This window comes from Panicum hallii, chromosome 7 (assembly GCF_002211085.1).
Source record: "Panicum hallii strain FIL2 chromosome 7, PHallii_v3.1, whole genome shotgun sequence".
Lineage (NCBI taxonomy): Eukaryota > Viridiplantae > Streptophyta > Magnoliopsida > Poales > Poaceae > Panicum > Panicum hallii.
The window spans coordinates 27100510-27114387 of record NC_038048.1 but is presented as its reverse complement, the minus strand read 5'-3'; the positions used below and the strand labels follow the sequence as shown (position 1 = coordinate 27114387).

Genomic DNA, 13878 nt, shown 5'->3' with positions numbered 1-13878 from the left:
TGAATTGGTACAGATAGATTGTGCGATGTACGCCAAGGGCCGGGTTTACGAGGGCGGACCTCCACCGCCCTGGTCCGCACAGGGATGCTACCAATTACAAAGGAAAGAATTCCTCTCAACTAGGCCCCTAAGGGTAGAACTTACGGAGGTGCTCAATATTCCAAGGATTGGGTAGCTGCATGCCTTCCTTCGTAGCCAAACGAACAGATCCGGGTCGGCACACCTTTGTTACCTTGAAGGGCCCCTCCCAGCTGGGGGAGAGTTTGTGCAGCCCCTCTCGGTTCAGGATTCGCCTTAGGACCAGGTCCCCGACCTGGAGCTCCCTACTATGCACGAACCGTTGATGATAGCGCCAGAGCGCTTGGTTATACCGTGCGTTTCGGATTGCTGCTCGCCATCTTCGCTTGTCGACGAGGTCTAGGTCTTGGCAACGCTGCTGCTCCTGCAAGTCCTCATCGAAAGCTTGGACTCGTAGAGAGCCCATGGTGATCTCCGGGGGAAGGCATGCTTCGGCCCCATAGACCAAGAAGAAAGGGGTTTCCCCAGTTGCCCGGCTGGGTGTGGTCCGGTTCCCCCACAGTACGCTCGGAAGCTAGTCAACCCATTTTGCGCCATGTTTCTCAAGATCGCTGTAGGTCCGAATCTGGAGCCCTCGGAGGATCTCAGCATTAGCCCGCTCGACTTAGCCATTGCTCCTGGGATGTGCCACTGAGGCGAAATAGAGTTGGATTCCAATGTCCTCACAGTACTCCTGAAAGTATTGGCTCGTGAACTGAGTCCCATTATCGGTGATGATCCGGTTTGGGACCCTGAATCGACACACGATTGACTTGAGGAAGGTTGTTGCTGACGCCTTGGTAATGTTGACCACTGGGGTTGCTTCCGGCCACTTGGTGAACTTGTCAATGGCGACGTAGAGGTACCGGTACCCACCGACAGCCCTAGGGAAGGGTCTCAAGATATCCAATCCCCATATGGCAAAGGGCCAAGAGGGAGGAATCATCTGCAGTGCCTGAGCTGGAGTGTGTATTTACTTCACATGGAATTGACATGCTTTGCAGGACCTTACCAGCTCAGCTGCATCCTGGAGCGCTGTCGGCGAGTAAAAACCATGCCGGAAGGCCTTACCGACCAGCGTGCGGGATGAAGAATGACTTCCGCACTCGCCTCTATGGATCTCTGCAAGCAAGTCGCAGCCCTCTTCCCGGGTGATGCACCGCATGAGGATGCCGTTGGCGCCATGGCGGTAGAGATCCCCTTCTACCACCGTGTACCGCTTAGCCATCCGGACTATGCGCTCAGCAGATGCTTGGTCTTTAGGAAGGAAATTGTCTTTCAGGTAGTCCCGAACCTTGGAGATCCATGCATCGGGACCTTCCTGAGAAACTGGGCGTGGCTCCCTGAGGTCTTCGGGACCCTCAAGGGTGCACACAACCCTTGGCGTGCTCCACGGATGGAGCGCCGCTGGGACCGCTAGCTTCGAGGTGCTAGTCCGACCCCCTTCGCCCAGATTGCCAGGCTAGGCGGAAGGCTTCAGCAAACGTCTTTGGAAAATGCCCTCCGGCACGGATGCCTAAGTCGATGCCCTCGCAGAGAGTGCATTAGCCACTGAGTTGCCTTCGCGTGAAACATGTTGCAGTTCCAGCACATCGAAGTCCTTCTCCAGCTTCCTCACGTGGATGAGGTAGGCTGCGAGCTGGGGATTGTTGCAGCAACACTCCCCCCAGACCTGCCTGATGACGAGTTGGGAGTCTCCTTTGACCAGGAGCTCCCGAACCCCGAGGGACAGGGCCACCGTGAGTCCAAAGATTAAGGCCTCATACTCCACCATATTATTGGTGGCCTCAAAGTTGAGGTGCACCATGTACTTCATTTGCTAGCCGTTAGGGCCGATGAGGACCACGCCAGCTCCAGCCTTCTTGTTGCGTGCGGACCCGTCAAAGAAAAGTGTCCAGTGAGGTCCGGTGAACACCGAAGCTCTGGCCTGAGGTGGGGGGTCCGACCCATGGACCGGACCCCCTGAGACACTTGGAGCTGGAGTCCATTCTGTAACGAAGTCCGCAAGGACCTGGCTCTTGATGGCGTGGCGTGGCTGGAAGTCGAGTTGAAAACCAGCAAGCTCTGCTGCCCACTTGGCGATGTTGCCCGTGGTGTTGGAATTGTTGAGGATGGCCCTCAACAGGTAAGAGGTTACCACCACAATCTTGTGGGCCTGGAAATAGTGACGGAGTTTTCTGGACGCAACGAGTATAGCATAAAGGAGCTTATGCGTCTCGGGATACTTAGCCTTTGCCTCATGAAGGACCTCACTGACATTAATCTATGCTGCGTGTGTGCGCTCAATTTTAACTCATTTTCCTATGTTGTTCTGTGGTGTCAATGACGACCTTATTCTGATTTTACTTTTTGATGTATCTTTCAGTGTAAGCATGTGGAGCAAGTTGTCTTTCTCGCTTGCCTGATACATTAAGCACAGACTTTCTGAAATTGATTTCAAGCCTAAGGTATGGTTACAAAGGGGCTTAGGATTTTGTGAGCATGTGAAAGACATAACTTGTTTTTTAGTGTTCCCTGTTTGTGACCTGATCAATGATGGATCTTGACATAGGCTGCTAAGATCTGTTTTTCATTTCATTTGGGTGAGATCTAGCTAGTTGTGTAGTTAATATAGAAATATTAGCAAATGGGCGTTTCATGCTTGAATAAGTTGAGTTTTATGTTTCCTGAAATCCTCTTGAAGTGGCATTTGTCCTTAGGGCAGCTCCAGCGTGCGCGAAAAGCGAACCGTGGACTGCTCCAATCGAATCGTGAAACGTTGTAGAAGTCAAATGGTTGTTGTCGCAGCCAAAATTGAAGCTTGCAGATGCGCCGAACTCTCAGCTGCCCTCTTCCCTCCCAGCCGAATAAATTAATATATTCCTGTACATGGCTGGCACAGTTTTGCGAGAGAAGAAAGGATGGGTGGAGAGAGAATATTTTATTTGCTTTATGGGGTCCATGTCTCGATGCTGACACTGTAGATAGCGAACCAATGTTCCGGCATGCGTGGATTAGAGAGGTCGAACCAGCAATGGAGCTGCCCTTATAAATTTGATCATGTTTCAGTAATCATGAATTAATATAAATATCATGGTTGCAGGTCGTGTAATTTTAGTACTAAATTTATGTAGCTATATTATGTAAGATTTTTTTCTGTTCCCCTTGCTTAAAAACCTTGTATTCCTATTATATCCTCTTCTTGTTGTTGTCTCCCACACAGAAAAGGCAGCTATGTCTATTTTAAAATGGAGTGGATTTGTCATATATTTTTAGGCTGTATTCTTATCACTCCTTTCTAGGGGTTCACAAAATTAGACTTTTGTTTCTATCTAGCTTAGACTAGAACATTTGGTGCCCTGCATTGAAGAACAAAATCTATTTATGTTTGACAGACATGCCTCCATAAATTAATCTGTAAAGCTACATTAGTTCGTCATCAGACTTTATAACTATCGAAACACCTTAGGCGACAGCTTCGAAGTCTGATCCAAATGTGCGTAGAGATCATCAGGGTAGGTTCATAATGCTTAAGACAAAAGAACGGAAAACTATACAGCTTGCAGCCATAAGGTTCCCAAAAGACAACCTATCATCATAGTGGCAAGTATTTTCTCAAAAGTATTACTTACTAAACATGGATAGAGTAGTTGGGCTATAACAGGGATCTCCATTTGAGCATCCATCAATATTAACAATGGAAAACATCTTTCGGAAGTACATTTCAGAGAACACCTGAATTGACAAAGCATCTAAAGTTCTACCGGTGATGAAAAGAATCCTTTGACTCCTTATCCTTAGGATTATGAAATACAATCCTTAGCATCCCAATCTTCTGGCTGCAAACATTAGCATGATATATTAAGGACCTCTATGAAAAGAGCACAAAAAAGACACCTTTATCAGAGACACGGAAATAATACGTGTCTGTAATTTATGATTAGAGATTCGCGTCTACTGCATGCGTCTCTACGTGGTGGTCACCCGACGCGGTTTATTCACCCACATGTCTGATTATGCTCCATCGCTGCTTCATCCAGACGACGCTCTTTCTTCTTCCGTCCGCAGCGGAGCTGCGCCCGGCCCTCCACTCCATCTTCGGCACGGCGGCGGCGGCCCTCCACGTCGTCCCCGGCGGTGCTGCCCGTTCCTCCCCATCGTCCCCACGGCGGCGCTGCCCGCTCCTCACCGTCGTCCACGCGGCGGCGGTGCTGCCCCAGCCATCATCCCCGCGCGCAGTGCTGCCACCGGCCATCCACTCCGTCGATCCCGGCCTCTGCACCTGTTAGGTTCCTTCTGTTCTTGTAATTCCGTTCTTGTCCGGCCAATCTTTCGTGGGCCTGACAGCACCGCCGGTGCTGCTTCTCGATCTTCTCGTGCTGCCCAGCACCGCCGGCGGCACCGCGCTGCAGGTAGCTGGCATCGGCAGTGTGCTGCCCTCAGCTTTTTGCCCAGGGAGATGTGCTCCAGTGCTGCCTTGGCAGCTCCTCTCTGCTGCTTGCTCTCCCCTCCTCTACAGCTAGCAGCACGTGCTTCAGATTTACCAGGAAAGGCCATTGCCACTCATTTAGGCTCTAGTTGCTTTTCATAGTTTCTCCCGATTTTTAGCTGCAGTTTTTTGCCATGTGCATCGAGCTTATTGTGACAGGAAAAGCCATTGGATGAGAATCTGAGATCGTGATTATTCATAAGCTGTCAACTTGGATCTATTTTTTTGTCAGTTCCAACTGCCAAACCACAGCTAGATTACCTATGTAGTGGAGTTCTCAATTCAGAGTGGCTGACTGCAGCTTGCTCGGATGTGGCCTTGTGGGAACAGCAAATAAGCAGTGGGAAAAATCCAATTGAATGTCAGAGGATTTTTGCTATCAGCACGTGCATCTCCTCTTTTGCTGTCAAGATCAAGGCTTTTGCTATCATCTCCTCTGCTGCTCTCTTTTGATATCAGTAAGAACCTCTAAAGCTGGTACTTTGGTGTCTATGTTTTGCTCTAGCACAAGTTGGAAGTAATCTTCTGCAGATACATTTCTGTGCCTTGTGGTATTTCTACAAGTTTTTGTTAACTCATGCAAAATAGAAGTGTAATTGTCATGACACCCTTAACTCATTTAGAGTGTTAGTATTTTTGTTTTGCTGTCAAAAGAAATCATTACTACACTGCTTTTACAACTATGTTTTGTATTCTACTAGAGCTCTCTGCATTGCTTGAATTTGCTCATGTATAGATAAGATATATATCTGAATTTTTTCCCCTTTCATGATTGAGGTTCTTTTATTAACTAACATGTATAAATTTTTTGTTGCTTAATTATGTATGTGGAGGACCGGTCATGGATGCATCTTAAGAACAGTACTTGCGAAGAGTACTTAAATGGTCTAAAGTCATTCATCAGAGCAGCGGAGGTGGATATGTTGAATCAGCGCAAGTCTGCTATGTGTTGTCAATGCGTTGATTGCCAAAATGATAGAAGGTTCACAAGTTCAATGCATGTCCATGCTCACTTGATCATTCGGGTTTCATGGATGACTACAAATATTGGAACATGCACGGTGAGGAAGGAATTAATTATCGAGACCTACAGACCGGTTGTATGGATCAAGGATTATCCGGTAGTCGGACCGCCGGTCAGGTTTATGAGGAAGGACTCTTTGTTAGTCATCCCGGTCAGGATGGTGAGGAAGCACTATTTGGCGGTTAGGATAACAGTCATGATCCTAGCGATGAAGATCTTATTGATATCGGTGGCAAATATGTTCATATGGCTGACAACTTGGAGGAAATGGTGCGTGATGCCATGGGGTATGATGAGTATACTGATGCAGAGTTTGAGAAATTGAAAAGGTTGGTGACCGATATGAAGACACCGCTTTATCCGAGCTGCAACGAAAAGTACACAAAGTTCTTCTCGTCACTTAAGCTTCTTCAGCTAAAGGCAACGCATCATTGGACTGACAAGAGCTTCAAGTCATTGTTGGATTTGCTAAAGGACATGCTGCCGAAGGGTAATGAGACACCCAAGACCACCTATGAGGCCAAGCAGAATATTTGCCCTTTGGGGTTGGAGGTGGAAAAAATACATGCTTGTAAGAATGACTGCATCTTGTTCCGTGGTGATAATGCAGATTTAACCGAATGCCCCAAGTGTGGAACCCCTCGATACAAACGAAGAAATGATGGGGTGATGAGACAAGGAGGAGTGGAGCTCCTTAGAAAGTTGCATGGTATTTCCCTTTAATTCCTCGCCTGAGGCGTTTGTTTGCAACAAGTAAGGATGCACGTTTGTTGCGTTGGCACAAGGAGGGGCGCACGAATGATGATTATCTACAGCGCCGGACAAATTCAGCTCAGTGGCGCGTTATTGATTTCAAGTATGGGATATTTTCTAATGATCCAAGGAATCTTCGATTTGCACAAAGCGCAGATGGCATGAACCCATCCAGTCACATGAGTAGCTCCCATAGTGTTTGGCCAGTGTTGTTGTCTATTTACAATCTTCCACCATGGCTCTATAACAAGAGGAAGTACATGATGATGTCAATTCTCATCTCAGGTCCGCATCAACCAGGAAATGATATCGATGTGTATCTCAGACCATTTGTGGATGATCTGAAAACACTCTGGTCACCAGGTGTTGAGCTCTACGATGCATACAAGAAAGAACCCTTCACACTTCATGGTTTGCTGTTCTGCACCATAACCGATATCCCTGGTGGTCGTTCCATCTCTGGTAGTGTAAGGGGGACAAAGATTGCCTCCAGTGCTTAGATGACACCGAACTCTTTTGTTGAACAACTCAAAGAAGCTGGTGTACCTAAGGCATCGACGCTTTCTTCCACAATCCCATGTGTACCGAGGCATGAAACATCAATTTGATGGGAGGCAGCATCTGCTCCAAGTCATTTCAATGGGAAATATGTCTACAATCAGGTCAAGGATCTCGACGATGCGTAAGGGAAGAAAAGCACTACCCTTGGAAAGAGAAAGCGCAATACAGAAGGTTCTAAGAAGATAAGGTGGAAAAAGAGGTCAATACTTCGGGAGCTACCTTATTGGACAGACTTAGCTGTCCGTCACAGTATTGATGTCATGCACGTGAAAAAAAAGTGTATGTGGGAGTTTACTTGGTACACTTATGAATGACAAGAGGAAAACCAAGGATCATGAGAAAGGACGAGCTGACATGGAAGACATGGACATAAGACCTCAGCTTCGTCATGATGGCACCAGTGCACGGCTACCGGCATCTGCCGTAAATCTAATGACGAAAGAGAAACAAGAACTATGCGAGTTCTTACGTAGTGTGAAAGTTCCTTCTGGCTATTTATCTAACATCAACAAACTTGTCTCGGCAAAGGAGTAGAAACTTCTGCCAATGAAGGCTCATGACTGCGATGTCATGCTCACCAATATGCTTACGGTTGCGATTAGGAACATACTGCCAGAAAAAGTATGAATGACTATCATAAGCATGTGCTTCTTCTTTAATGTGATCTCTCATAAGATAATTGATGAGACATCACTAGATGATCTAGAACAGAACATTTTTGAGACAATATGTCTTCTTGAGGTGTATTTCCCACCATCCTTAAGCTTGCTGTCCTGATTTTCAGGCAGATTCTGAAGTCCGTTTCCAACTGCAGTTTAGGCTATCTTAAAGACATAATAAAAATAAAGTTTCTCTATGAAAGTCGTGGGTCTTGATCTGTATATTTCTGAAATTAATTTGTTTACTATCATCAACCTTGTGGATTAAAAGATACAAAAAGATGAAGCAGTAGTGATGCTGTTGGCTGAATTTCTGGTTTATTGTCAGACCTGTTTGTGGCGTTTTCCTGGGCTTAGGAAGTGTTTGTTTGCTGTTTATATACATCTTTGGTATTGTTGCAAACTGAAAATATGTATGTGCAGGTGGAGTCACTTCGAGACGCAACTAGCGTCCGTTATTTAATCTACCTCCACTTTAAAAGTCAGAACCACAACTAATACAATATGATCTACTTGACCATGTTCTAATTGGTTTGATATATGTTCTATGGGTTTGATGTGAATATCTATGTTTCTCTATTTTGTGGTAATCTGAATAGTTATACATGATTTCATAATTATTGGGAAAGATATGAATATATTTTTTTCCTAACCAATATAGCTATGTTGTGGGTATTTTCCCTTCTACTTCAACATGAATGCCTATATGCATAAAATATTCGATAGATGATGGTTTTTGATATTATGGTTGAAGTTGATAAATTACTGCACATGTGGCATATGCTTGGTTATTTAACCCATGGCATGTTCTTTTACTTTAATTGAAGTCCATGGTATGCTTAATGCCGTAGTAGCTAATGGGGTGGGTTACAGAGGTATGATAACTTTGGTATTTACAAGCCTTTGTATTGTTTATGCTGCTTTATTACTCTTAGTTGCTAATAGGTTTAAGCACAAGGATGTTGGGGGTTGCAAGGAATGATAGGAATAATCTCCTACAAGTCTTGGGGTGATGTGTTAAAATATAATTATATATATATATGCACGCGAGAGGTTTACATTATTGATTTGTAGCCTTTCTTCATATCCAGAACCGATAGTGCTACAAGTTATCCTAAATCTATTAAGACAAGAGGGTGTCGATAGATCGCATGGCATGAATTACTATTGTGCTAATGGTTGGCATATATGAGAATTTACTATTCAATTCTGGTTTATATATATGTATAGGATGAGTTTTATCTACACTCGCGTATAGCTACTCTCACCATCAGTATACCATCGTGCATAGTTCACATACTCATTTATCACTTTGACTATATTATATACTTATTCTAAGATATTTCAAAGGGATATATACGAAAAATTTCAAAAGCATCCATATTTTTTGAATATATTTATTATACGTTAGTACTAGTATATAGAATTAAGAATGTCCACATACTGTATCTGTATGTATGGTCACGTACCCAATGTATATACCATCATAGATGGTCTAGTATGATCAGATACACCTTGTACATACCTTTCATAATCATGAGATACACATGTAGGAGTAGCTACAAGCGCGTATAGAATAGATTTTTCCTAAATCATGAGATACACATGTTGGATGTGATGAAGTATATTGCGATATACTATGAATAATTATGTCTCGCAATGCGCTACGGCTTATCGAACTTTGGATATACTATATGTGGGCTGTATGGATATTTGGATATTGGTTTAAGGTAGTTGCCATCGAAACTAACATGAGAAGTGATTCTTTTTCCCAGTGAGGTGAGTTACGGTACGGCTAAAGAGATTGCAGAGATATTATATGCTTTTTCTTCCTTGCATTCGCAAGCTCTTTAATTTCTTTAAATATTATTTTACTTTGTTATGGGATATGATATGCATTTAAGTTACTTTATTTTTCCCAGTTGTTATGGCAACCTATATGTTATGGTTTTGCGGATAACTTTCTATTGTTCTATTCGGATCATACATTATTGGTCAAGGGTAACTCATTACAAACTAATGCTATATTTTTCATGCCATGATCACCTAATTCTTAGAGAAAGAAGCAGGATATGCCAGGGCTATCCTCTAGTATGGTTTAAATAGCTTGTTAAAGTAGTTTGCTATCCTCTCCGGAGTTGCGACATTAAATAATTAATTAATCTAATATAGTTTAAATAGCTTGTTAAAGTAGTTTGCTTTCTGAGATTATTCAATCTCGCTCTTATTTTTTCTCCCCAGGTCGTCCTTTGAAGAGAGCATGGGGAATGGGTTAGTTGCATATCCTACACTTTTACATGATCTTATAACGCCAAGATATTTTCTCCTGAGTTCGAGAGATGGTAAAGAACCCTTCCTAATGTTTGTTAAAGATAGAGTTGTTCTGTTGGAGTATCACGCTTTATATATTGTCTATCTTTCGTTGCTTCCGCTTTATGCTTGTTTCAAGGTTTATGCTGTTGAAATTTTCTATTTTGGCATCTTGTAGTGTAGTTGTGTAGCATCCTAGGGTTGCGTGATACTTGGGGTGTTACAGGCACGCCGCTCGGGTCTGGTTGGCGACGGTCTTTTCGGTGTTCGGCCCCGCTAGCGTAGGTTTGCGATGCGACTCCGGAGAGCGCAGGGAGAAATCTCAGTCTAGTCTCATGCCGGTCGGCAATGGCGCCGCTTCTTGCATCGTCTTCCTTCATGAAGGCTTTGTCGATGCGCTACTCTTGCTACATAGCCGTGTTGAAGCTGGGTGTTATGGAAAACCATTTGAGTGAATCCTAGTCGGCATTACGTCGGTGTCGACATTGGTAACACCTTCTGGTGACACTTCCTCCATGAAGGCGATGTTGATATCTTCCTACACCTATGCGCTAAGCGGAGGTTTAAGTGCAGAGATTTGGCAAGCAACAGGTAGTTCGGACATCAAGTTTCCAAGTAGACAAAAGATGTGATGGATCAGTAACGTGTGAATATATTGCAAGATTGAAGCGGGAACGAAGAAGAAGATTGAAGTTTAGTGTTCTAGCTTTCTTTCTTTGTTTTATAGTTTTCTTTTCTTATATTTGCAAAATCTCTCATTTGAGGTTTAGAGTCTAAGAACTTTGTTAACTCTTTTGACTGTAGTCATTCCCATATGAATGATCAAGGCCAGAATTTTTTTCATAATCTAAAACAGATGCAGAATTATCGAGAACGGATGATTATGCCCTGTTCGTCCTACAACTTATCGAAGAGGCAGACCTGGATGAATGGTTTTCAGGTACACTGTTTAGTTAGATTGTTAGAAAAAATTGTTTGAAAAAAAGGTACACTGCTTATGGCTCGTTTCGCCTTCTGCTCCAAGTGTAAAATGTCCATGCGAATCAAGCAACTTTTTTTTTGTGTCATCATCTAAAAAGGTAAATTCTGTATACACAAGCAATGAAAAACTAAAAACAGTTATAAAGTAAAAAAAATAATGAAAGTGGAAAATGGTGAGAAAAAACCCAACGAAAACAGCATATACCAAGTACACAAAATCCTGTAAATTGAGCCAAATCCATAGTTGGATTGCGAACGCAGCTCAACAAGTTGTGTTATATTATAGAAAAAACAACTTGTGTCACCATCCATCTGAATCCTATCTTCCTGGCAAGCAAGATTTTGTAAACCAGTCTAAGATGACAAGACGAGGTCCCGAGCAGCATGAAGCACGAGATCGTTCCACGAAACCCCAAGGCTCAGCTGCACAAGCAAGTTACTACTACCTCACTACTCCATGAATTTAATTGATTAAAAATATTTTACCAAGCTGCTGGATTGCTTCCTTGTTGCTTGGGCGAGAACGCTTAAACAAAGCGGGATGCGAATGTCTTGTAGGAAACTCCTCCACAGCTCCACAAATTTACTTTTATATATATATATAAATAACATAATGTGATTTCTACTGTTTTCAGGGGAAATTGCAAGAAATTGGAGAGAAACATAAGCATATATGCCGGTCATTGGATACATCATCTCATACAGAATCTTATCGAAATTCGCACGTTTCAAAGGGACAGCAAGCCGGACTTTGTTTTTGCCACACATTTTCGTTCCTGTTTAATTCCAAATAAGCGCTTATGGGGTCACGTTCACCGCATATCAGCAGGTTAAGGACGATGGCTAATCCATTGTCCTCTCCTCTGTACACGGCTCAGATTGCCCAATGGATGGATGAACACAAAGCACCGGTCCATGTTCACCGCATCACCAGATACACAGACAGGGACAGCTGATAAGATATTCGCGCAACGTAAAGGTCAAAAGCGCGGCGATGGCGAGGGAAGAAATTTGACTTCCTTTTTCTTTTTTTCTTTTATTTTCTTTTTCTTGGTTGCTGGAATGAGAGATCTTGGCTGCCGGCACAATCTTCTCCGGTGCCGGCCGGGAGACTGGTTAAATAAGCTTACTCTTCCTGTGGAGGACCGAGACGGTGCCGTCGTTGTTGGCGACGATGACGGTGGTGGCCATGCCGAGGAACATGCCGTGCTCGACGACGCCGGTGATCCGGAGGAGGCGGTCGCTGATGTCTTGTAGGTCGCCGCGTATGCCGTCCTCGAAGAACATCTCGACGATGTAGTTGCCGTTGTCGGTGACGAACGGCGCCGACACCAGGTCGCCGTCCGCGACCGTCCTGAGCCTGGCGTGGAAGCCCGGCAATCCATCGAACACCTTGCGGATGAGGCCCAGCGTGTGGGGCGCGCCGAAGGGGACGACCTCGACGGGGACGGCGCCCGTGCACCCGAGTCTGGGCACGAGCTTCGACTCGTCGACGATGACGACGAACCGCTCCCCGGCGCCCTCGATCATCTTCTCCCGCAGCAGCGACCCGCCGCGGCCCTTGACGAGGTTGAGGTCCGGGTCGACCTCGTCGGCGCCGTCGATGGAGAGGCGGATCCGGGCGCCGTCGAGCGGGAGCAGCGGGATCCCGACCCGCGCCGCGTGGAGCTCCGTCTTGAGGGAGGTGGGCACGCCGGCGACCCCCGGCAGCGCGCCCGCGCGGAGGAGGTCACCCAGGCGGTCCAGCGCGTGTGCGGCGGTGGAGCCCGTGCCCAGGCCCAGCGTCATGCCGGGCTCCACGAACTCCACCGCGCGGTGCGCCGCCACGCGCTTGAGCTCGTCCTGCGACATCTTCCCGGACGGCGGCGGCGAGGCGGCGGCGCTGCCCATGGCGAGGGGAGCCGGGGAGATATTTGGGAATGCGAGGCGGGAATGGGATGGGGGGCGGGGGAATCAATCAATCGGCGAATCCGGCGATGGTGCTCTGGGGCATTTAAAGGCATCGGACTGCGTGAAAGCAGCCATGATACGGCACTGCTGTGAGTTGCTCGGATTTGCAAATCGGTGGAGCACTTTCGTCCAAATTTCTTAAACCCAACCGAAATTTAATATTTGAGAATGCAGTTATTTTAGAGCATAAGTTTTGCGCAAAAAAGGGAGAAATAGAAATATTTAGGCACCGTTTGGATTATAGACTAAATTTTTGACCAAAAGATTAATCCATTAAATTATCTAAACAGAGGAACTAAAATTTAGTTTTATCCAATTAAATTTAGTCCATTAATCTTAAAATTTATCTAATTTGAACTAAACCAACCAGCGAATCGAAAAGACCAAAGCACCCTCACTATGCGCATGCAACCACAACAGCAGCAAAATTCAAGGGAAAAAAAACAGATATGGACTAAAATAATTTTAGTCATATAATATTTAATCATTAAAATTTAGTCTTAAGTGATCCAAACGAGATCTTAATCTTTTCATATGCTAGTTTTCACTGTTTTATCCTCTACGGAGCATAGCTTTCCATGTATCCACGCTCAACATCCACCGCTGAATGGGGGATTTTAGGGTTAGAGAATGCCAGGCTTGAAGAGCTCTGTGAGTAGACATCTAAGACATTATGGATAAGGTTACTTAATTGAAAAATCTATATTTTCATGTGAACAATAAATACGTCATCCAGACTTTTATAACAATCTTTTTTGGTTGGAATGAGTAGAATGGAAGCAGTGCGCGTGGACGCGTGATTCATGGCGTTTTACATTTATAAGATGAGACAGGCCAGTCACAGTACGATGCATGCTGCCGGACGCCCGGGCCCGGTCTGATTTTTTTTTCTGAAATTATTAACTGCCTAGACATCGGAACAGCAGTGCGGTGTGCGGACGCGTGTGGCATCGTGGTTCATGCTTGGTTTGGCCCGAGGTTAAGCACCGAGTTGGGTGCCGACAACCTATGCTCAACTAGAGCGCCTTTCTGTGCCGCTGGGCACGTACGGCAAGTCGGCACTCATCCGTTGCTGGATTATTGGATACTGAGAAAACGAAGCTGCAATTTCTCTC

General features: G+C 45.1%; 1 protein-coding gene across 1 annotated transcript; it reads right to left on the bottom strand.

Moving 5' to 3' along the window:
- Positions 1 to 11464: 11464 nt before the first annotated feature.
- Positions 11465 to 12894, bottom strand: LOC112898937 (probable ribose-5-phosphate isomerase 2). Its single transcript, XM_025967257.1, has one exon. The coding sequence runs from the start codon at positions 12701 to 12703 to the stop codon at positions 11930 to 11932; it is 774 nt and encodes a 257-aa protein (XP_025823042.1). The 5' UTR covers positions 12704 to 12894; the 3' UTR covers positions 11465 to 11929.
- Positions 12895 to 13878: the final 984 nt, after the last annotated feature.